The 22,683-nt window shown below is 40.1% G+C and overlaps 1 protein-coding gene across 1 annotated transcript in view; it reads right to left on the minus strand.

Moving 5' to 3' along the window:
- The window catches only part of LOC136885656 (uncharacterized), a 69,181-nt gene that overhangs the window by 45,218 nt on the left and 1,280 nt on the right, over nucleotides 1-22,683 (minus strand). The window contains exons 2-5 of the mRNA XM_068230305.1: nucleotides 21,033-21,159; nucleotides 19,518-19,625; nucleotides 15,989-16,294; nucleotides 12,013-12,190 (exon numbers count right to left, since the gene is read on the minus strand). Coding sequence (XP_068086406.1) covers nucleotides 12,013-12,190; nucleotides 15,989-16,294; nucleotides 19,518-19,625; nucleotides 21,033-21,159 — 719 coding nt within the window. The remainder of the gene's footprint in view (nucleotides 1-12,012; nucleotides 12,191-15,988; nucleotides 16,295-19,517; nucleotides 19,626-21,032; nucleotides 21,160-22,683) is intronic.

A 22,683-nucleotide genomic window follows, 5' to 3' on the forward strand; every position in this document is an offset into this window, starting at 1 on the left:
AGCGGAGTTAGGGATTGGAATAACTTACCAAGGGAGATGTTCAAGAAATTGCCGAAATGTTCGCAATCATTTAAGAAATGACTAGGGAAACAATAGATATGGATTCTGGCACTTGGGCTATTGTAGTTATTGATAATCTGTCCAGTTAATAACATTCAGCTTATAAACCTCCCAATGGTAACACAAAAGAGAGATCTCGCACAATAAAATATTTTAAAACCAAAGCATCATTTCATATAATGACATTTCTATTGTCTCATGATAAAGAAATACTTGTAGCTTGGCGTGCTCTACGTCATAGTCGACGTCATTACTTCGTCGCCGATTAATGCAGTAACCTTCGAAGCCTATGTAGATGCAGCAATAAATTTACTACCTCCGGTCTTGGACCGCTTCAACTTGACCTTCGGATAGTCTTTCTTTATGCTTCTTCTTAAGATTGTCGTACAGATATTTTATTTGTTTTGATGAGCGCGGAGGTCACTTTCGAGTGACTGCTGCTTTGATTTACTAATTCCAAACTCTAATATTTCCCTTCTAGGAATATACCGTCCGGGATTTTACATTCTATAACTCTCCCACGTATTTTCCAAAGTAAATTGACAATCCTTTTTTTTTTCAGTGAAGTAAAATGACTTTCTTTCTTATTTCTTAATCCGTTTACTCTGCAGGGTTAGTTTTAACCTCGGGCTCAGCGAGGGATTCCACCTCCACCGTTTCAAGAGCAGTGTCCTGGATTGGGGGATACAGCTGGGAAAGAGGACCAGTACCTCGCCCAGCGACCTCGCCTGCTATGCTGAACAGAGGCCTTGTGGGGGAATGGGAAGATTGGGAGGGATAGACAAGGAAGAGGGAAGGAAGCAGCTGTGGCCTTAGGTCAGGTACCATCTCGGCATTTGCCTGGAGGAGAAGTGGAAAACCATCTCGAATATAGCTGGGGTAGGAATCGAACCTCCGCTACTCAGTTGACCTTCCGAGGCTGAGTGGACCCCGTCACAGGCCTCGTACAACTTTTGAAATTTCGTGGCAGAGCTGGGGATCGAACCCGGACCTCATGATGCTGACCACAGAGGCGCACGAAGTAAAATTACTGCCCCGAGGAATTTTTCCCGTCAATTTCCATTATAATTTTCTTCTGTATGTAGTCTAATTTACTATCTCTTCCACCAACCTCGATAGCTGCAGTCGCTTAAGTGCGGTCAGTACACAGTATTCGGGGGATAGTGGGTTAGAAACCCACTGTTCACAGCCGTAAAGGTAGTTTTCCGTGGTTTCCTATTTTCATATTAATTCAGGCTACGACCCGTTTCTTCCCATTCCTAGCACCTTCCTGCCTAATCGTCGCCTTAAGGCATATCTGGCCTATCTGTAATGCAAGTGGTAATAAGCAGAAAATCCCTTCCTATCAGCAAGTAAGTTTAATTTGAAATGGAACCTCTTAATGCGCTCAAAGATCCTCCAGGAGAAAGGTGACAAATGAATAATTGTATGTTGTATGCCCGGCACCGTTCAGAAGGGCAAAATAATGTTAATGCTACACACCGCTGACTTGATCGTTAATGTTAACGCCTCGTTAGAATCACAACGAGGTGTTAACTAACGCTGCGTTATGGTTTTGTTAACAGTGGTTGAGGAGACTGGCCCTTGCTGTATTATACACATTCATTCAAATACACGCGTTCCCTACGATCTTACGGGATAGGGAAGATCATAGTATGACGATAAAGGTGGAACTGATGAGGACAAATTTGGACAAATATTCATTTATATGAAGAGGAGTTACGGATTGGAATAATTTAACAAGGAAGGTGTTCAGTAAATTTCAAAATCTTTGAAGTTAATTAAGAAAAACCTAGTTAAACAACTTAGTTTTGCAATTTGTTTTACGTCACACCGACACCAATAGGTCTTATGGTAACGATGGGATGGGAAGTGCTAGGAGTGGGAAGGCAGCGGCCATGGCCTTAATTAGGGTACAGCCCTTAGCATTTGCCTGGTGTGAATATGGGAAACCATGGAAAACCATCTTTAGGGCTGCCGACAGTGGGGTTCGAACCCACTATCTCCTGGATGCAAGTTCACAGCTGCGCGCCAATAACCGCACGGCCAACTCGCCCTGTAAGTAAACAACTGATAGGGAATCTTCCGTCTGGACGACTGCCCTAAATGGAGATCGTTGATGAGTGGTTGACTGACCAGAAAACTGCTATACATGTTGTGACATCTATAGGTAACATTTGGAACTTCTTCAGCTCTGACCTCGCAGTCTACACGCATGTCAATGAGAACAGCGGGGCAGCCACTTACTGCAGGATTCAAAACACGTCTTCTATGGGTTTCAATGCTCGGATATGTGTCAGTAATACACGGTAAATGTCAGCAAAACTTTCCGCTAGGCGTAAGTTATTTTATGCAATTAGTTCCTACGATAAAATCTTGTTCTCTCTCGATTGTGAGTAGTCACGATATCTGAAGCCTAGAGAGGATATTTTCTTTATTCATTACCATGTTCATTTCTCCTGGCAGGTTGGGGTGTTGATGGCATTTCTCCATGGTTCCCTCTCCTTACACCACTCCTCTTCAGTATTTTTTTTCAGTCAGTCAGTGTCTTTTTTTATATTGTTCTTGACAATCTATCCATCTTGCTCCCCCTTTCACTCCAACACTTGTTTCGCTATCATCCTCTCCTCCATGCTCATAACATGCCCAAAGTATCTCAATTTAATCTTCTCCATGCTATCACTCAGTTTTTTACCCCTATCTCTTTTCTAACTTCAGCATTTCGTACTCTGTTCCTCCTTTTCTTCCCTACCATACTCCTGAGGAATTTCATTTCACTGGCCTAAATTTTACTCTGTCTTGCTGTCAATGTACTAGTCTTTGATACATACGTTAATTTAGGGATATAGTACATTTCGTACACTATCTCTTTACATTTCAAGCGAACTTGACTGTTCCACACCAGGTTCCTTACCTTCTGGTAGAACGTATTTCCCACTTGTACCCTTCTGCTGATCTCCTTATTCAACATTACATCTTGCATTTTTGTTCTTGTCTTTCGTTTTGTCTTTTTTTTTTTCTTTATTATTGCCATAAATTAGTGTAAGAGCTGGAGGTCACCCGATCATTTTTGTAACGAAATAGTATCACGTAACGCGATGTTACCCAGCAACAGTACCTTGAGAGCTGCACAGGCCGTGGATCTGTATGTCATGGCCATCCATCAATACTTCAACAGTCAGGACGGTTGCTAGGAAACATTGTGCCTTACACTTTATTAAGGTAACCCATGAGTGAAATTCAAAAGTCCTAAACTATCAAAGCTATATTTTTCAAATTTATACCAAGGATGTAATATGATATCAGAGGACTGTTTATAAGTTTTCAATTCTGTAGCTTTAATGGTTCAGAAGATATGGTCAAATTACTTCATTTTTATGGGATGCCATAGAAAAAGTTCCTCGTATTGGAAATTTGATTTTTTCAACTCCATATTTTGTCAACATGTTCCTCAAACATGCACTTTTTAAAATTGCTTTTGGTTTTAATGTGCTAATGATAGATAATCCACTAGATTTTTTTTAAATTTAGCATTCATAAATTTTTCCTTAAATATCCGCAAAAAATAGTAATTTGAAAAAGAATAATAGTTTTTTCCCAGAAGAAAACTGTTCGCAGTTTTAATTCATCATACATCTGTGAACTAATGTAGCAAGTTTGAACTGCCTATCCCAAAAACTGTAACGCAAGGGACATTTTATATGCAGGAGAGTACTGAAAATTTGAAGTATGAGAAAACAGCAATTAAAGATCTGCATGCACTACTGACCCTAAAATCCTCCTGGTACATACGTGGGGCCCTCAAATTTCTTTTTCTCCTGCTCTCCTGATGCTTTAGGAATCTTCTTCTTCTTTCTCTGGTCCTTTCCACTGGTAGAACCTCGCTTCTTGCATTCAAACACAATGCAACGAAAATGTAAATGAAAACTAAGTGGTGCATGGACTGAAGAAGTGGGCTCCGCGAGACATTTAAATTAGTTTGTGTACAGTGGTAGAAATCGCAGCCTTATCATCTGTCTAGCACTAATGCCACTTAGCGAAGCGAAGTCCAGCGAAAGAGACGTGAACATGTCAATTAATAATAGTCAGTCAGGGACATTAAAAATGGCGGTTGCGGTTCGGCGATGCAATATTTCGATAGAAGAAGGCCTGGGGGTATCTTATAACGTCAAAATCAAAATTTCAATTTTTTCATCGATTTTTACGAAAATTTCCCACTTGTACTTGATCTCCTTATTCAACATTACATCTTGCATTTTTGTTGTTGTCTTTCGTTTTGTCTTCTTTTCTTTATTATTGCCATAAAAAAGTGTAAGAGCTGCAGGTCACCCGATCATTTTTGTAACGAAATAGTATCACGTAACGCGATGTTACCTAGCAACAGTACCTTGAGAGCTGCACAGGCCGTGGATCTGTATGTCATGGCCATCCATCAATACTTCAACAGTCAGCACGGTTGCTAGGAAACATTGTGCCTTACACTTTATTAAAAGACCTATTTATGATTATTTTATTTTCCGTAAGGGAAATGCAATGTAAGATATTCCCAGCAGTTTTAGTGTCACTCCAACAAAGGTAGTTTTATCCGAGATAGTTCGATAGTAAAAGGGGTCGTGTAAGTTAATGGTATAGGTCCAGAATTTGTGCGGCGTAAACATTGCAAACAATGAAATAACTATCTTCAGCGGTTCCCGCTAGAGTTCGATTTGCCAAAATTGTTTAAGTAAACTCTTTTAATATGTATATATATCTGAGTTGGAGGAGTAAAAATAACAAGTTAAACGTAGAGTGAAATCACGTGATATCACCGAGATTAACGTGATATTTAAAGGAGAGATTGAGATTTGAAATGAGAAACGGGCTTTATTATTTGTGAGTTTTGCTGGTGGAGTATACGGCAGGAGCAGATGTCTCTTCAAGTTAATCGTGGAGCAGTTGGTCATGAGATAACCACGTTATGGATTTCAAGTAAAATTTAAATGTAAAATAATCATTCGCACTCAGTTAGGTGAGTTGGAGTACTTTACCCTGCTACCTGTTGAGATTTCAGTGTACACTCGAATAAAGGCTTAACATACTTTGTGACATAACTTAATGGGATAAAAAGTATTTAGTGAGTCATTTTGATTCAGTTACCATTGCATAACTCGTAGACGCGTACGTGTGACGTTATTGTGTCTGAGTACACAATTGAAACTACAGAACACAAACCGTCGCTCATGTGGTACTTGTATGACTGATTGGAGATGATTTACCCTAAGTACTGGCGTAGCGGTTGCCCACGCTGGTTCCTTAAAACATGGAAAGAGTGTTACGGTTTTATTTAGTTGAAGATTTTTCCAATTCATGGAGTTACAATTTAGGAAATTCATCATCATAATCATTAGCCGTTTTCTTTATTGCTGAATGTCGTGACCTCATAGCTCTGTCATTTCAGCGTTACAGCCTTTACGAGATGCCTCCATTCATCTGAAGAGGTGGGCCAGCGATCTTCTTCGCCTGATATAACCATTTACTTGCTGGTCTTCCTCGTGGTTTACTGCCTCCAATTTTGCCTTGCAAAATGTTCTTTTCCAACTTCTCTTCTGAAAATGTGGCCAAGGAACTGGAGGTAATACTCACTCACACCGGAAGATAGACTTTTCTTGATGCTCAGTCCGTCCATAATGAAAACTTTCATACTTATTTCGGTGCAGGTAGCATTCTTAGCCAACACCACATCTCAAAGGCATCAATTCGACGTTTGTCCCTAGCATTCACGGTCCAGGTGATTCCACCAAGCGCACCTCCGTAGCTTTTGATATTAACCGGTTCTGCCAGATCTTAGAGCAGCACGACCAAGAACAACACGTCTTTTGATCTCTTGTACACAGATTGCCATGTCTCTGACGACTGACTCCAGGTCCTTTAGGCATCATATAAGTTGGAGTGACCTTGCCAATTAACTGCCATTAGTTCGGTCTTTTATCATGTTTATCTGCAGACCATAGTGAAGACTATTATTCTTCACTCTTTTAAACAGGTCACTGCGTTCCTCTTCACTTCCAGCGATAAAGGAAGTGTCATCTGCAAGGCGCAGGTTGTTAATTTTTCTGCCGCCAATCAAGATTCCACCTTTCCAGCCATCGAGAGCATTATTTAAGGCACACTCTGCATAGATGTTGCAGAGTTGAGTTAAAAAATATACAACCTTGCCTTACTCCATTTGTCACATTGAAAATGTCTGAGAGATCACCATCCACATTTGCTGCACGGTTTTTATAGAGACCATTCAATAACGAAATTAAATGCAGTGGAACCCCCATTTTCCCTTAGCACCTGCTGCCACTACACTAGTGTCCAAAAGTTAAGCATATGTTACGAGTAAACAGGGCAACAGGAAATAGACCGCAAATCGCACGACATACGCACCTACGAATCTTACGTGCTCACTGTGTATAGGAAAGGAGTGTTCCCTGTTTTGACTAGCGGCGTAACCGCAAGGTAAACACAGCCAGTGCCTGCACCCCACATTCCCTCAGTCGTGTTTGCCCTGTTATAGTGTGCGGAGTGTAGCCTCGTGGTGAACGTGACAACATAATGGAACATAGACGCCATTTGGACCCCGTCTTGCAGGGTAAAATACTCGGTCGCCTGGAAGCAGGCCAGACACAGACCGAAGTCGCCGTATCCTTGAATGTGCCACTAAGTGTCATTTCCAGGCTTTGGAGACGATTTCGAGACACAGGGGATGTTAGCCGTAGGCTACTACCAAGTTGACCAAGGGTGACCACCCCATAGCAGGACCGATATCTGGCCTTAACCGCCCGACGAAATCGGAGTGCACCTGCAAGACAATTGTCGGCAGAGCTTGCAGCCGTCTCAGGGGTTGCCGTTTCCCGGCAAACTGTGTACCGGAGGCTCAGAACAGCAGGGCTGTTTGCCCGACCTCCAGCGGTGTGCGTGCCGCTCACTTCAGCACAGAGGCGGGCCCGTTTACTGTGGAGCCGTCAACATCGAAACTGGACTATGAATGAATGGAGGCACGTGCTCTTAACAGATGTATCCCGCTTCAGTTTACAGAACGATTCTCGTCGCACATTAACCTGGAGAGAACCGGGTAGCCAATACAACCACAGGAACATCGTGGAACGGGACCAGTATGGTGGTGGTGGAGTCATGGTGTGGTGCGGCATCATGTCGAATGGCCGTACGGACCTGCACATCTTCATGGGTAGTCCGAGGAACAGTGTTAACGCTCGGAGATACCGGGATGAGGTACTGAGATCACTTGTTTGGCTCTTCAGAGGTGCAGTTGGTCCAGCCTTCCTCTTAATGGACAATAATGCCCGACCGCACCGCGCTGCTCTGGTGGATGAATTTCTGGCTGGGGAAGGCATGCATTGCATGGACTGGCCAGCGAGGTCTGCAGATCTTAATCCTATAGAACATGCCTGGGATGCATTGGGGAGGGGAACTGCATCCCGTCAGCCTCCACCAAGGACCCTCAAAGACCTTCGCATTGCCCTTTCGGAGGAATGGGATCGACTACCACAAGACCTCTTGGATCATTTGATAGAGAGCATGCCACATCGCTGCGAAGAATGTGTGGCCGTTAGGAGTAACAATACACCCTATTAATAGCATATTTTGTTGTGGAACACATTGCCAAGTTTTGTTATTTGTTGTCAAAGGTGTACCTTAGCTATCAGAATCTTTCTGACACTGTTGTTTGGACAAGTTTTGTGACATATGGTGTTTGATTCAGCTTCCGTTCGTTCAACAATCCGTCTGACATTCCTATCAGGCGGTATGGCCTCGTTTAGTGATTATGCTTAACTTTTGGACACTATTGTAGTCCCGAATAAGACATCCGAAGCCTTTCTATAGTAACAAGCAGCAGGGAAATAAAACTCGCGACTTTTCTCAATTATCTGCCTCATTTTCAGGAATGACTTCCGTGATCCTTTACCAGCGAAAGACTGGATGTTCCGTGGATATCTAAGGTTGCAGGAATGGTTTTAGGCGTTGATTTATTATGGAGAGCAGTACTTTGCTTGCATGGGATATTATTGAAATTGTACGATAATTGGAACAGTCACTTACGAACCCATTTTAATGAAGAGGGAGTACTACAGATGTTGTCCAGTCTTTCGGCAATTCACCACGTTTGCACACTACTTTACATACTGAATGTAAAAAGCCCAATTAAGCAATCTAATTTGAACAATTAGATCATTAGTTTATCAACAGATTAATAGAAATTTGTAAGCCAAGAGATTAAAAATAACAACTCCGTTACTTATCTAGATTAATGACATTAAGATCTCAAAATGCTAATTTAATGAGAGTCAAGTGAAGTAAACTTGAAGAAAATGTTAATTATCGAATTGTAATATTATTAGTTACTCAAGAGGTGGTAAGAATATAATTAAGTGAGTTGCGATATTGAAGATAATAGAAATATACTGTCAAGCTACCAATAATTCTAAGACTTGTGCCAGTTGAAAGTACATTTTTTGAGTGGAGTTATTATATGATTTATTTTGAGAAGATTCTCATAAGTAAAAGAACCTTACTTCTTTTATTTTATTAAATCGTTTGCGCGAATGTAAAAATGAAGTTCAGATTTAAGAAGTGATATCGCGAATTAAGTTGAGTTCAGTTTAGAGAGATTTTGTCAGTCACAGGCCTGTGAATTTAAGATACGACGGTGAGATTTATACTTGTGGATGTATAAATCCTGTTGAAAATAATTATCCGTAGAGGTGGAGAGGCCTTGTAAGCATTTGATCATTACAAGCTAATGCCATATTACTTCATTTTTGAATTGTCAGCGTGGATTTCAGCTGAAGAATTCCAGGCTCATTTAAAACTAAAGAGAACTCACTAATACGAGAATGATTAATTTATGTAAATTTTATTCTCCATCGAGTTGATTCTTTATATACTAGATGTCAAGCCACTTTATTTGCGAGTGTTACTTAAGCTGTGATCATCCCGTCGCTGTCTTATGTCCATAATATTGGGCTGGCCACACGAACGGTCCTCTTGTTCACCGGCTGAGTTAAACCGACAGAGGTGAGCACTATCGGAGTTTCGTAGATTAGAGAGTTAACAGCAAAAGTATCTTACATTGGTGAATAAGGCACCGAGTCATTAAACGGGAGTTAAATATTGATTTGTCTCTTAAGATAAACAGTTGCGGAATTATACAACGGTTATTTGTTATCTCGTGTTATCTCAAAGTCAAGAACCATGTAGAACACACAGGAACAGGATGTTCTAGATACCGGGAGAGCTGGCCGTGTGGTTAGGGCCGGCCAGCTGTGAGCTTGCATCCGAGAGATAGGGGGTTGGCAGCTCTGAAGAGGGTCTTCCGTGGTTTCCCATTTTCACAGCAGACAAATGATAGGGCTGTAACTTAATTATGGCCATGGCCGCTTCCTTCCCTCTCCTAAACCTTTCCTATCCCATCGTCCTGTGTCGGTACGACGTAAAGCAAGTGTTCTGGATGAGTGAATTCTTGTTTAATATTGCGTAATTTTTACGGGTACGTCATAGTTAGTGTTTTCCCCAGAAGAAAACGCCTTAAAATTTACAATCACTAAGTCCACAGGCCGACGACCTAGCTGTTAATCCACTTTAAACAACAAACAAACAAACAAACAAACAAACAAACAAACAAACAAACAAGGAAACAAACAAATAAGCCCGCATTGGAATATAACGTTCCTTCTTAACAAACAAATCGTACTACTACTATTAACGCCTATTTTTGGCAAGGTATTTCGATATCGTGAGGATGCCCTCCTAACATGATCGGAATATATGCCCCCATAGCCCACATGCTATGAGGTTTGCATGGACTGTGCGGGTATTGCCTGCAGAATCCCTAGGATTTGCTACTCTCGCCACATTACGGAGGAGCAAACTGGACGAGAGTTCCTAATAACCAGACTAGTTTGCATTATAATCTGTTACGACCTAAAAACCGAAGATCTAGTAATAAGGAAGGCGTTCGAGGACAATTTGTAGAAAAAATAAATGTCTGCATCAAATATTTTTATATTCCTCTGTATATAAAGGTACATTTGAGTTAACATATAAACAAAGTTCATTATAATTGGAGATTAGAGTTATAACAGACGTGAATATTTTAAGAAATAAAATTCAATCTCACTCAAATTACAGTATCACATTAGCAAGACCTTCTCTTGTTGACATACTTCCTTGCTCTGAAATTTGTCATCACACTTAAAGGACAAATTAATTCGGCACTTGATGGACCACAGGCGCAGTCAGGTATGATTCCAGGAAGAGAGAATGTTATATGCATAACCGTGCTATTGCCTCATACTTACCAAATTACCATAAACCAAGTGAGATGTGATGGTAACAGTTCAGATCTTGCACAAAGGACTCTGAACCACTGTGCAAACCTATTTGTCTTCTGTCATACTTCATACTAAGTTATTTAATCCCTTAGACAAGGAATAACCAAGGAATCTGGTTACCTTATGACCTCATAGTTCATAATAATATTCTGTGATTCACCTTTATATTTAAGCATTTCTATTCAACGTCATTCACCACGACCACTGATGACTCTGATAAGCCAAACAGGGTGAAGTAAGTAGAGATGGTGTATTGAAATCACCCCCCCAATACAGATGCACTGAATGAAAATTTTTATGGTAACCCGAATTTTCACAATTAACGAGTTTGCTGGATCGAAGCCTCGTGATCAACAGTTTTCTTTTTGGAACTAGAACTGTCTGCTTACGATATTGAATTTTAGAACTTCTTTCTTAACAAAGATCTCTGAGCTGCCAAATTAAGTACTGAGAGATGTTTCTTACAACGTGGGCTAAATTTGATTCAATATCCTTTACAAGACATGAGGCATGTTCCAAAGAAAGTATTTTCGAAATTAAGTTTGGAATATCTTATTCGAAACTATGAAGATCATTACACTTTCTAAAATTAAATTACATATACAGAGCTATGTTATATTTCAGAGAAAGTTAAATTCTCATGAACTGATACGTAAATGAATTCATTGGAATGTTTATAATATCACACAGCTGTACAGTTCTCGAAGGGGACTGTTGCACTCCGGTTGTCATGGTAACGGCACTTGTCATCGGACTGGTCCTGCGACACCGAGAAACAAAGCCTTGTAGTTCCACATGTAGCATCACGTTTTATGTTCTAAGGGGGAAGTTAATAAACACTAATTGTAAGGAAAAAAATCACGTAAATATATAAACAATATATAATTATAATTACAATTAAATGTCCAAATATTGGGGTATTATTTTGATAGACTTACTTCTAGAGAAAATCTGTGTGTTTCTGTCGTTCCATTGGCTTATCCGTCCTCCATTTTAGCCTCTAGGTCTGTAGGGACGTTTCTTTTTACCGTACAATATCTGTAAAACAGGACGAGAGGACAAATATTGTTACAACCAAGACATATTTCATTATCGTTTGTATCACTCAACAGCTGACAGCAGAATACATTATAGGACATTCAAAATTTATAAAAATCCACGTTGTCCAAGGTGAGGAGAAAATATTTTCTGTATTTAGAAACGGGAGTGCCACAAGGGTCAGCTTTAGCACCCATATTATTAGCCATGTATACAGATAATTTATGGAAAGGTATATCTCCTGAGTGATAGCTTTGCAAGTATTTTGTCTCACAGCGTAGAAAATTTCGAGATGAATTTAGTGCGAATTTATCAGAAGTGAAAACTGAATGTATGTAAGAATGCGTAGGATTTCAGTTATTTCGGTGGTGAATTAATAAACCCAGGTGTTGCAGCAATCCAAGAAATCTGTGTGGATTGCTGGGGATCTTCTATGTGAAAGGTCACTGACCTCAAAGGAGGGTGAAGGTCGCTTGTGGGTGACATTAGTGTACTTGTAAATTATGAGAATTTGAAACAAGTATTTCTAAAATTGTACATGTCATATTCTGATAATGTTGTACTCACTCGTATGCCTGCGATGTCATCGGGGTGCAGCCTGAAGTTGGGAATATATCCAAGGTATTTTCCGTACATGACTGCGGATGTGATACCGGAATGGTCCAGACCCAAGGCATGTCCGATCTCGTGAACAGCGACTTGGAGTAAGTCGACTCCTAAAACATTAAATTTATTAGGAATGACGAAACACACACGGAATTTCTTGAGGTGACATTTAATTGCCTCTGTCAATAAGAATCAGAATAACGAATAGGATATCTGTCACGAGGGAAGGATAATAATAGGGGAAGCTCATTGAAGTCATTGCTACTGTTGTTTGAGCAGTGAATGAAACGTAAGTTTCACTGCGGGTGTTATTCGGGTTATTGTGTACTCTGAAGCTGAAGGTTATGCATTGGGGATAGCAACATTAAACGATCATGTTTGTCCTGTTAACTGTTCGCAGATACAGGCTTCTTTGAGGGAGAAATTTTGCAATAGTTACTACTAATTTCAATAAAATACAATGATGGAACATTCCAAGTATTTACGCTGTGTAATCTCCCAGTACAGTAGTAAAGGAGGTAAGACTGAATCATTGTACAGAAAAGCTAATACAGTGAGCTCACAGTTGCGATCAACTGTATTCTGTAAGAAATAATTTGGCTCCGGGACGAAACCAACTTTACATCGGTCTCAATTCAGACCACGTTTGCTGTACGGGAGTGAAATCTGGGCGGACACATGTTGTCTTGTTCGTAAGTAGAAATAAAAGACTTGGAAGGGTATGTATGATTAGTCCTCAGACCGAAGGCTGGTTGGATCCTCAACAGCTCCGCCATCAGCTGTCATAGATGTCCTAGGCATCACTGAAGAGGCGTACTAGGGAAATGGGGAGTGAGGTAGTTTCCCATTCCTTTCCTCACCGAGCCAGAAGTTGCTGTTCCATGTCAATCTGCCAAGTCCAAATGCTTCAACCGACCCTATGAGTAACATTTGCACACCATTCATAGCTGCATAAGGAATGGCATTATTAGCATCACTCATACCTCAGTCAGTTTCATATTGTTAAAGCCAAGGATAAAGTTGAAAGTTTCAAAATTGCTCTAGTCTATGCCAGAAGACATAGTGCACCCGGTCTCGCCAGCAAAGGCGCCGTCTTGGAAATAATGAGAATGATCGCTAGTACGATCAGGTGCACACAATGGCAGGAGGGTACTCGAAATGAGGAGACTATTGAATTGGATGGAGGAAACGATAACCAAGAACCGGCTTTGGTACGAGATGAATTACTTAGGAAAAGTGCCTCCGTGGCTCTGGTGGCAGCGCGCCGACCTCTCATCGCTGGGTTACGCTGTTCAAAACCCGGTCATTCCATGTGAGATTTGTGCTGGGCCGTTTTTTCTCCGGGTACTCCGTTTTTTCCTGTCACATTTATTTCCAGCAAGACTCTCCAATACCATTTCATTCCATCTGTCAGTCATTAATCATTGCCATGTAGGAGTGCTACATCCTTCGGCAGCTGGCACAGTTATTATGCTCGCCGCTAGATGGGGGTTTCATTCATCCCATCCCTGACCCGATCGAATGATTGGAAACCAGCTGTGGATTTTCATGAGAATAACAGACTCTGTCGTGAAGGGTAAGATGAGAATAGGAGAGAGCAGGAAGGATATGGCAGACTAATTTTCTGATTACTTAAAAACAGGAGTTGTGGACCTAAACGAGGATACAGTTAAACAATTAGCATATAAAGAACTAAGTGTTTGGTGCACTATGTGTTACTCCAACTCTGTGCTCTGTGATATAGAAGTGTTCAAAGAGTACTGTGTAGAATCTTAGTTAAATGTATTGCAGCCTAATGTGAACGTTTGTTCGTTAGTGACTAACAAATAAACAAAACGTAAAGTTGGCCCATTCACTTGTTTCTAACACTCCCACGTGCCATATTCTAGCTATTTCCTTGCCTCCAACACAGTACACACCTAGTTCCTTATGTGATCACTAGTACATTCGTTATCCTAGGTCCGCACAGTGAATTCGCTATGGGATCTTATATATATATTACGCTAACGTATAGTATATGTTTCACAAAACTCAATCTCTAAAACCAGAGGGACATAAAAGGTGCGGTTGTGCCAAAATCTTCGAACAGTACACGAAAAACGTTGCATTTCTTGAAAAGTCAACGGAAATATATTTATCATAATAATAATCCATCGTGCAGTCACCAGGATTAAAAGCACACATTCACGGTCACAAGGCAACGTGTATAAAATATGAAATGCAAGTCAAGGAGCCATTTTAAGTCCCCAATACGAGGAGCCATATTCAGTAGGTAATATCCGGACCTGTCTGCCTGTGTGTGCGATGTCCAGCCAAATCTGTGGCAAGGGGTGCTTTGAAATTGTTAACAGAAGTGTATTCTTCGATGAATCTTTGTACAGGTCAAGACATGACTTCATTAATTATTGTACTAATTTTTATCGTTTCAATTATTTATTGGGCCGATGACCTCGATGTTAGGCCCCTTTAAACAACAAGCAAGCAAGCAATTATTTATTTGCTCGATATTTACCGACATTAATTTCAAGCATGGAAATAAGAAAAAGTCACACGGAGCCAGGTCAAGCGACCAAGGTGCGTGGAGCTGCGGAACCATGCCATTTTAGCCATCATCATCATCTCTGGTTGTCTGCCCATCGGCAGGTCTTCGCATGAATTCTCCACGCTGTTCTGTCTTCAGCCATTCTCTTCGCCTTCCAATAGCTTCTATTTACCTTTACGCTGTCTACTAGCTGATACCTCTTCCTTCCTCTCTTCAGTTTTCCTTGTATCTTCCCTTCTAATGCTTCAGTTATTAAACAATTTAGTCGCAAGCAGTGGCCTAACAATTTTTCGTCCGTCTTTGAATGCATTCCAATATCGTCCTTCTTCCTTCACCTACTCTTTTTAATACTTCCTCATTCCTTACTTTTCCTGCCAGCTGATTTTATCCATCTTCCGCCAGATCCACATTTCAAATGCTTCTAGTCTTCTTTCTCTTTTCTCAACGTACAAGTCTCAGCCCCATAAAGCGCCAAACTCCACACAAAGCACTTCACTAACCTCTTCGTAAGGTCCCTATTTAGAGGCCCAATCAACAGTGTCCTTTGTTTCATAAATGTTTCCTTGTCCATTGCAATTCTAGTCTTCACTTCCTCCAAGTAATAAAGATAATTTCTGATTATGCTTCCCAAATATTTGAATTTAGACACTTGTTCGATCTCCTCACCCGAAAGTATTATTTTAGCTGCTGAGTCCTTTGAACCCATGATCATTGCCTTGGTCTTTTTCCTATTAATTTTCATGCCTAACTTCTTACAGGATCTGTTCAACTTTTCCAACATAGCATTCATCATTTTCTCAGTTTCTGCTAGAACCGCCATGTCATCTGCAAATCGAATGCATTCAGTTCTTTTTCCTCCAACTGCCACACCTTGTGCAGGTGCGTTGTTGTGGTGGAAGAACCAGTGTCTTTTTACCGAGTAGAAAACAAAATTTCACAGCTGCACGTTGTTCATTTAAACTTGGCATTATAAAATACCAAACAAGAACATAATAGCGGTGACATAAACAATCACTGCGGATGAACAGAACGAGCCAGGTCGACAACACACGCGGGACTGAACTGGCAGTTAGGTGCGTTATTCACGCCTAGCGGCACAAATGTGTACTACACAAGCTTCGCCCACGGCAATGTTATTCCGCTTTTTTGGGTACCCCTTCGTAATGTAATTCACGCAATTTTTGTAGAAACGATAGGTGTTAGTATATGTAGGCCTAATGTTGTTTTTGCATTAAAAATGGCTTAAAACATGTAGCGATTTAATTAATAAATGCGGGCGAAGCCGCGGGTACATGCTAGTTCTTTATATATTTCTCTTGTGAGATTGCATTACGTAGGGGTATTGCTATAAATGAACGATACTCACCATAGTGCCTACGGTCAGACCACGACTCCTCGATGTCGAAATGCACTATTCCACTCGGAGGGGCATAGGCATGCCCATATGTATATCCAGGTCCGTCAAACAGGAGATCGCAACCATGTTTCCCTGCAACGAACCTGATCTTGATGTCAGCCTTGTAGGGGTCCGATACTCGGGTGAATGTAAGATCCGCTTGGTCCGACCACATCTTGAAGGCTTGTGCTATTATGCGCTTCACTGTAGAGAAAGACAGGCTGGACGGATTGTTAAGGACGATGTAGGTGAGATCATGCCTTTTCCATGGGGGACCTGATGTAAACAAAGAAACACACATTATAGACCTATAGAAAGATATATATAGTGGCCTCCTAAATCGCCTGATATTGCATTTTAATCATTATGCTTACAAGTTTGAACTGAGGCCCGTAGATCTGTCAGTATATTTAATTATCTGGAAGAAGGATGACCCTTAAACAGAGGCGATGAAATCAGCGAACTCAAGAGAATACCTTATTATAGGAACCAGGTCATTACCAAAAGTAATGTTTTCAGAAAAACGATATATCTTTGCATAATTTTAATAATTAAAAGGAAGAAATAATTTTACTTAGTATTAGAAGTCTTCAATTTATGAAATTTTGCAGATTTTCAGACTGATAGCGTATGTAGAAGTATAAAGGAATATTAATAGAAAAAGTTTCTTTTGTCAGTTTCGTATACTCGGGATATTTTTGCAAAAAAATTAAAGTTATTCGATAAAAATAGCTAAAATTTAGTGCAAATTTCTGCCTTACAATAGTACTTACGGAATGTTATGATTAAGATTTGAATGAGAACACAAATCAAATAGAATTTCCCTCCTTTTTCAGTCAACGTATGACAAATCACTCTCTGTTTACTCAGTCTACTGAATGCAAGCTGCATGAAATACTTCATATTCATATGTGGTGCATATTTCTGTGCTTTTTTACTATTAATGATTATATTTTTAGTCCGAAGGATTGCAGGTTGATATAACTTGGGTGCCTCTAACACTAAATATATCCTTGGATTTGAGAAAAAAGACCTTACACAAACTCAGGTTATTCTTTTGAAAACGAACAGTGAGCCTTTGTCCTTCATAAATGAATATTTCATATTGACTAATTCTAAAATATTCAATCGTACATTTTGCGACTGACTGTAATAAATGATAAATTCTTATAGAGATACAATACTCCGTCATACCATTCTTCCGGCTCAAGGATACATATATTCCTTCCTTCGTATAACATTTTAGTCTGAGCAGAGGCTCGATCGCAAGGCATGAACGAAGTAGTGATGAATTTAAATAAACAGCACTACTTCAGTCCTGTTCACGTAATGTTAGTACAATGGGTCACCACCTGCATCGCCAATACCTTCACGGGGTGTACAAGGCTGCCAATCTCTGTATTTAGGAACTATGACGAAGTGCAATGACCTTTTATTTTGCCCGCGTCTGGAAATGAGAGTGTTCTAATAACAGGCTAAAATGACAGAGATTGGCTTGCATCTACTACAAGACATTTTTTGTCTTGATGGAGGACCGCAGCGCACTCTACGTGAGCTAGTGGTGAAAAGATGTATTAATGTGTATTACCACCCATTTATATTTACGCCTGATAGCAGCACATTCTAAGTGACCTAGTGGTGAAATACTTACTTTTCTCACATATCTTTGTCAATACCCTTCATCTCTTAGCCTTTTCTAACCTCTAACAGATGAGGTCTGAAAGAAGAAATACGCCAACTGTAGCGGTTTACTGGGGACCGATGGAGCAAATAACATGTAGATGTGTCTGCAATTCAATTCGGAATAAGAGCTGACGTAAAAGAAATATTGGTCTCTCTCGGGACAGGCCCAGTACGTTGAGTGTTGCTTGGCAGTTACTTCAACATGAATAAAAACATTAAATTACGGTCATGAAGGTATCCGTTCGTAGTAGGATTGGAATATCGGACAAGTTCTTTAACGCTGTTGATAGTATAAGTTGTTTCAAATTCCAAAAGGATATTGCATACTTCCTTAAAGATTATTTTGTCTGCGGCTGTCATCTGGCATTGGGGAGGTGGTAATTTCGAACTCATAATGTAGAGGTTTTCTATTCTGGCGCTCAGGGGCGAAAAACAAGCTATTGCTTTATTCGCTCGAATAACGTGTGGAAAGGTCGTCTTGCTTCAGTGTTCAGTACAAGTATAACGTAGTCTTCTTCGTAGACTCGGACATCTGGCTTTCTAAGGAACCTGGGAAGGATTTTTTTTTTTTTTTTTTTTTTTTTTGCTTGTTGCTTTACGTCGCACCGACACAGATAGGTCTTATGGCGACGATGGGACAGGGAAGGGCTAGGAGTGGGAAGGAAGCGACCGTGGCCTTAATTAAGGTACAGCCCCAGCATTTGCCTGGTGTGAAAATGGGAAACCACGGAAAACCATCTTGAGGACTGCCGACAGTGGAGTTCGAACGTACTATCTCCCGAATACTGGATACTGGCCGCACGTAAGCGACTGCAACTATCGAGCTCGGTGGGACGGATCGAAAATTTTACATTTATAAATTTACATCCTGGTAAATTTTACGAAGTATGTTTTTCAACTGATATTTGATAGAAGAGTAAATGAATTTCACAAAGCACACTGCAACACCGAGATATGATTAATTTTTTTTGGCTTTTCTATTGTTGACCATCGAAATTTTCTAAGTAAGACACATATTAATTATTGCAGTAGGAAGCAATACGAACATTTCCGAACATTTTTAAATAAAATTCTCAGTAAAAATGCGAAAACAACGATTGTATATGTACAGTGGGAAAAAGAAGGGTGAAAGAGGCCATCCTTGCGGAAACACTGTAGTCTATTTTCTTATCCCTTCCTTTCGTTGAAATACTCATTAGTTGATGGCTAATGGTGTAATTCAATGCTTTATATTCGCAATGATTAAAATAATATTGAATATTCCTGTATTTTTCGTTTAGTTTAGAAATTCTATGTTTCACACGTTGTACTTCAATTTACAGTCTCATATACAAATGAGTTAATCAAAATTATTAGCCATGAGTTTCTCTATGTTCTAGTAATTCTGGACGTACTAAAGTAACGTACCTTACAGGAAGAGCAAAGAAAAACGTCCCATGAATGAACGAAGTCCACCACGACGTACAAAATTTTGAATTCAAGACAGAGGATGTGAAAACAGAAAATTGTTGAGAAGGATGGCTATTATTAAAATGAAGGAAGGATTAGAACGATATTCTCAGATCAAGAACGAACTAGAAAATTAAGTGGCGTTTGTTTAAGTGAATGAAGAGGGAAGAGAACTTAACAAAGTAAGAAAGATTGCAGCCCAAACCGTAATCAATGGTATAATAACAATAATAGTAAAAAATAATGATGTTAGTTTCTTTAGGTACCACAATTTGTATACAGGCCAAAGTGGCGGAATTTTTCCGCAGGACTTTATTAATATGTAGAAACATATCACATGTCTATACTTGGCCTATTGTTGTCTTACCTAAGAATTTATAACGCTTAGTCCTGGTAGAGTTTCTATGCGTTATGTCGTCCTCCACTCCACAGTACGGCGTGATCATCTTGTTAACTGTAGCTTCGTCCAGTTCGCCTAAAATAGAACAAGAAATATCATCTGTATCGTACTTCACTGGGGAATTCATCATCTTCTATTCTATATGTAGTTACCCACAAGCTACTAACTATAATCTTACGAATATGTACCATGATTGAAATGTCAAAGTTTAAAACTACTCGTATTTTCACTGGAAATGCATTAGTAGATTTTGGGCAGTAATTGGTTAGAATGCAAAGTAATTTGGTTATTAGTAAGTGTCGCGCAACCCATGCATCCACAATGTAGCAAGAGTAACATAAATTCCAGGACTTCTACAGGCATTACCCCTAATATCTATGCAAATCTCGTAGCAGAACTGTTGTACACTTGTTACATGCTTAAGTAACCTGTCACTGCCTAACTGTATTTATAATCACACACTCTAATTGTCAAGTAAATTCTGTCTAATATTTTGTGAATTATTGAATATTTAATTAAATAAATGCTACGCAAGTCAAATGTTCCTTGTCATGACTTGATACTTTGCCTAAACTAATTTATCATGCCCGCTTGTGACATCCTGTTGGTCTGGATTGTTAGGTTCGCCTTGTTACAAACCTTTTGGGCTCAGATCAAGCAAAAGGGATCGGGGAACGTACCCCCCCCCCCGCCACGGTTTAATGGCACGAAGAGGCTGTTTGCCTCTCTTATTCCGTATGTCGATATGATAACACCGCATTCTGTGTTGGACAGTGGCGAGAAGCTGACACTGACAAAGCCGTTTGCAATGTGCTGCTAATGACGAACGAATAATTTGTTCCGTATTGTACATTATTTCGTTACAGATTGAATTTACTTGTGTTTTATTGTGCGAGGGTTGGTGACTAAATGCGTTTCCTTTGACTGGTGGGATGATGTATTATCCGACCGTATCTCAGCCAATGAAAATGCTACAGCCTGCTTGAGCAACGAATAATTGAATCAGGGGGATGGCGGGTGGGTCCCTGGCTACACATTACTTATCTAAGATTTGTACTATTTCAGAAGCTATGTTACACATACTGTATTACTACTCCAATATTACCACTCTCGGGACTCAAACGGTTTTCAGTGTTGAAGTAAATGTGTCTGGAGTTATCTGCTGATTATTGATGACACTCATGTCAGAGACAGACAACAATTTCTCCAACAAACAGACAAGTGATCATGGATACGGGACATCCAGTTTTGTATAGAATTCGAACCAGAGGGGCATGTATTTAATTTTGAATACCCACCAATACTTCAACTGGAGACAGCTTGAAAAAATTCTCAAGGATATTCAGAAGCAATCATTTGATAAAGCGTGAAAGTTTGGTATTTAAATTATTTTCTTCGCACTGAAGGAGTCTGTTTTATTAAAGTATTTACAGAATGAATTTGCATCAGGATAACATTCAGTGATTTTCTTACGGGACTTACCTGTCGGAGTCAGACCGACAGATTTCTGGAACTCTTTAATGGCTGAGTTGATACCCCCTGTACTGGTAGGTCCTGAGTTTATATCGGTCGTGTTACCCTTAATGTATCCATGTCGAGACAGGTATTCCTGGAAGTAAAGCATGATAATACCCTCATTAGAGACGTTCCACTGCAGGTACATTTCAATCATTCAATCAATCAATCAATCAATCAATCAATTTAGAAAGCTATAATAATCACAGATATATTTCATTAATTGCCAAAAAGCTACAGGAGAGCCTTCCATAAAGTATATTTTCCCTAAAATTTGATATACCCACTGTGGGTGGGGCGGGTTCAGAAGAAAAGTACACCCAAGGTATCCGCAGCGTGTTGTAAAAGGCGACTAAGTGAGGCGACCAACGGAAGATGACATTAGAACCATGAGACTACTTCTGATTAGTGCTGTTACGTGCGGATGGACATAAGTCGACGTTACTTGCAACTAGAACCAGCTAGCGAGGAAAACCATGTGTCTACGTTGGGTAGGAACAGTACCACTATGCGAGGAACACAACGGGTCTGGGCGATGCTTGTCATAAGTGTCATCGTGTGCATTCAACTGGTCGGTTCCAAAGTTTCCAGAATGGTTCTGCGTTACCTATGATTAGTACCACTTTGTGAGAATCACCACGGGTTTGGCTGTCAAACGTATTTAATATCGCTACGCGAGTCTCCTAAGCGGTGAACCGCCGCGGCGGATATAATAATAATAATAATAATAATAATAATAATAATAATAATAATAATAATACACAAAGGAGTGTGTTTTTACTGTCGGTTTTTTGCGGATGCCTTAGTCATACATGTCACCAAAATAAGTTCAGATATCAGGAAGAGAAACCTTCTTAAAGAAACTTCATAGAATGTAGGACTACGAATCTCCTTTCAGAAGACTGAATACACGACGAACATCAGTTGATGGTCCAGAATGGAAGAAGATGCTGAGTTTCGGAGCCTTATTAAGGCATTACAGCACTGTTGATAGAGCAGAAACTGTGCATCAATCGAAACGGAAGAGTCAATCAGGTACTTAAGAGACCTCATGCTACTACAAAAAAGATTTTAGGCAACAGATGGATTAAAGGGCAGGTTTCACTGACGGAACCAACAACAACAACAACAACAACAATTGGAAAGGGGAGATCGCAGTTTTATGGCCCCATCTTCCGTATCAATAATGACGGGCTGACGAGGAAAATCTGGGTTTTTTAAAACCAAATGCATCTAAGTTGATATAGTTCCAAAAGGTGTGAGAAAGATCTGAGGATAAAATCAATGACAGGGTTTGTTTCGGAAGGATGGTGAAAAACAGTTGGTATTTTATGGTGGAGACAGAACTCAGAAGACGGAGAGGCCCTTGACCAGCGGAAGAATGTCACAGATACTGACAATGAGACTGGTTGTTAACACGCAGACCATAGAGGTTAAATTTTAAAATAATAGTATATATTTCTGTCTGTCTGTCTGTCTGTCTGTCTGTCTGTCTGTCTGTCTGTCTGTCTGTCTGTCTGTCTGTTAGGTCATCAGCCCAGAGGCTGGTTGGATCCTCAAATAGCACCACCAAAGGCTATGCAGTTACAAGGAAACTGCAAAACCCATGGCAGAGCCC

Source organism: Anabrus simplex, chromosome 14 (genome assembly GCF_040414725.1).
Source record: "Anabrus simplex isolate iqAnaSimp1 chromosome 14, ASM4041472v1, whole genome shotgun sequence".
NCBI lineage: Eukaryota > Metazoa > Arthropoda > Insecta > Orthoptera > Tettigoniidae > Anabrus > Anabrus simplex.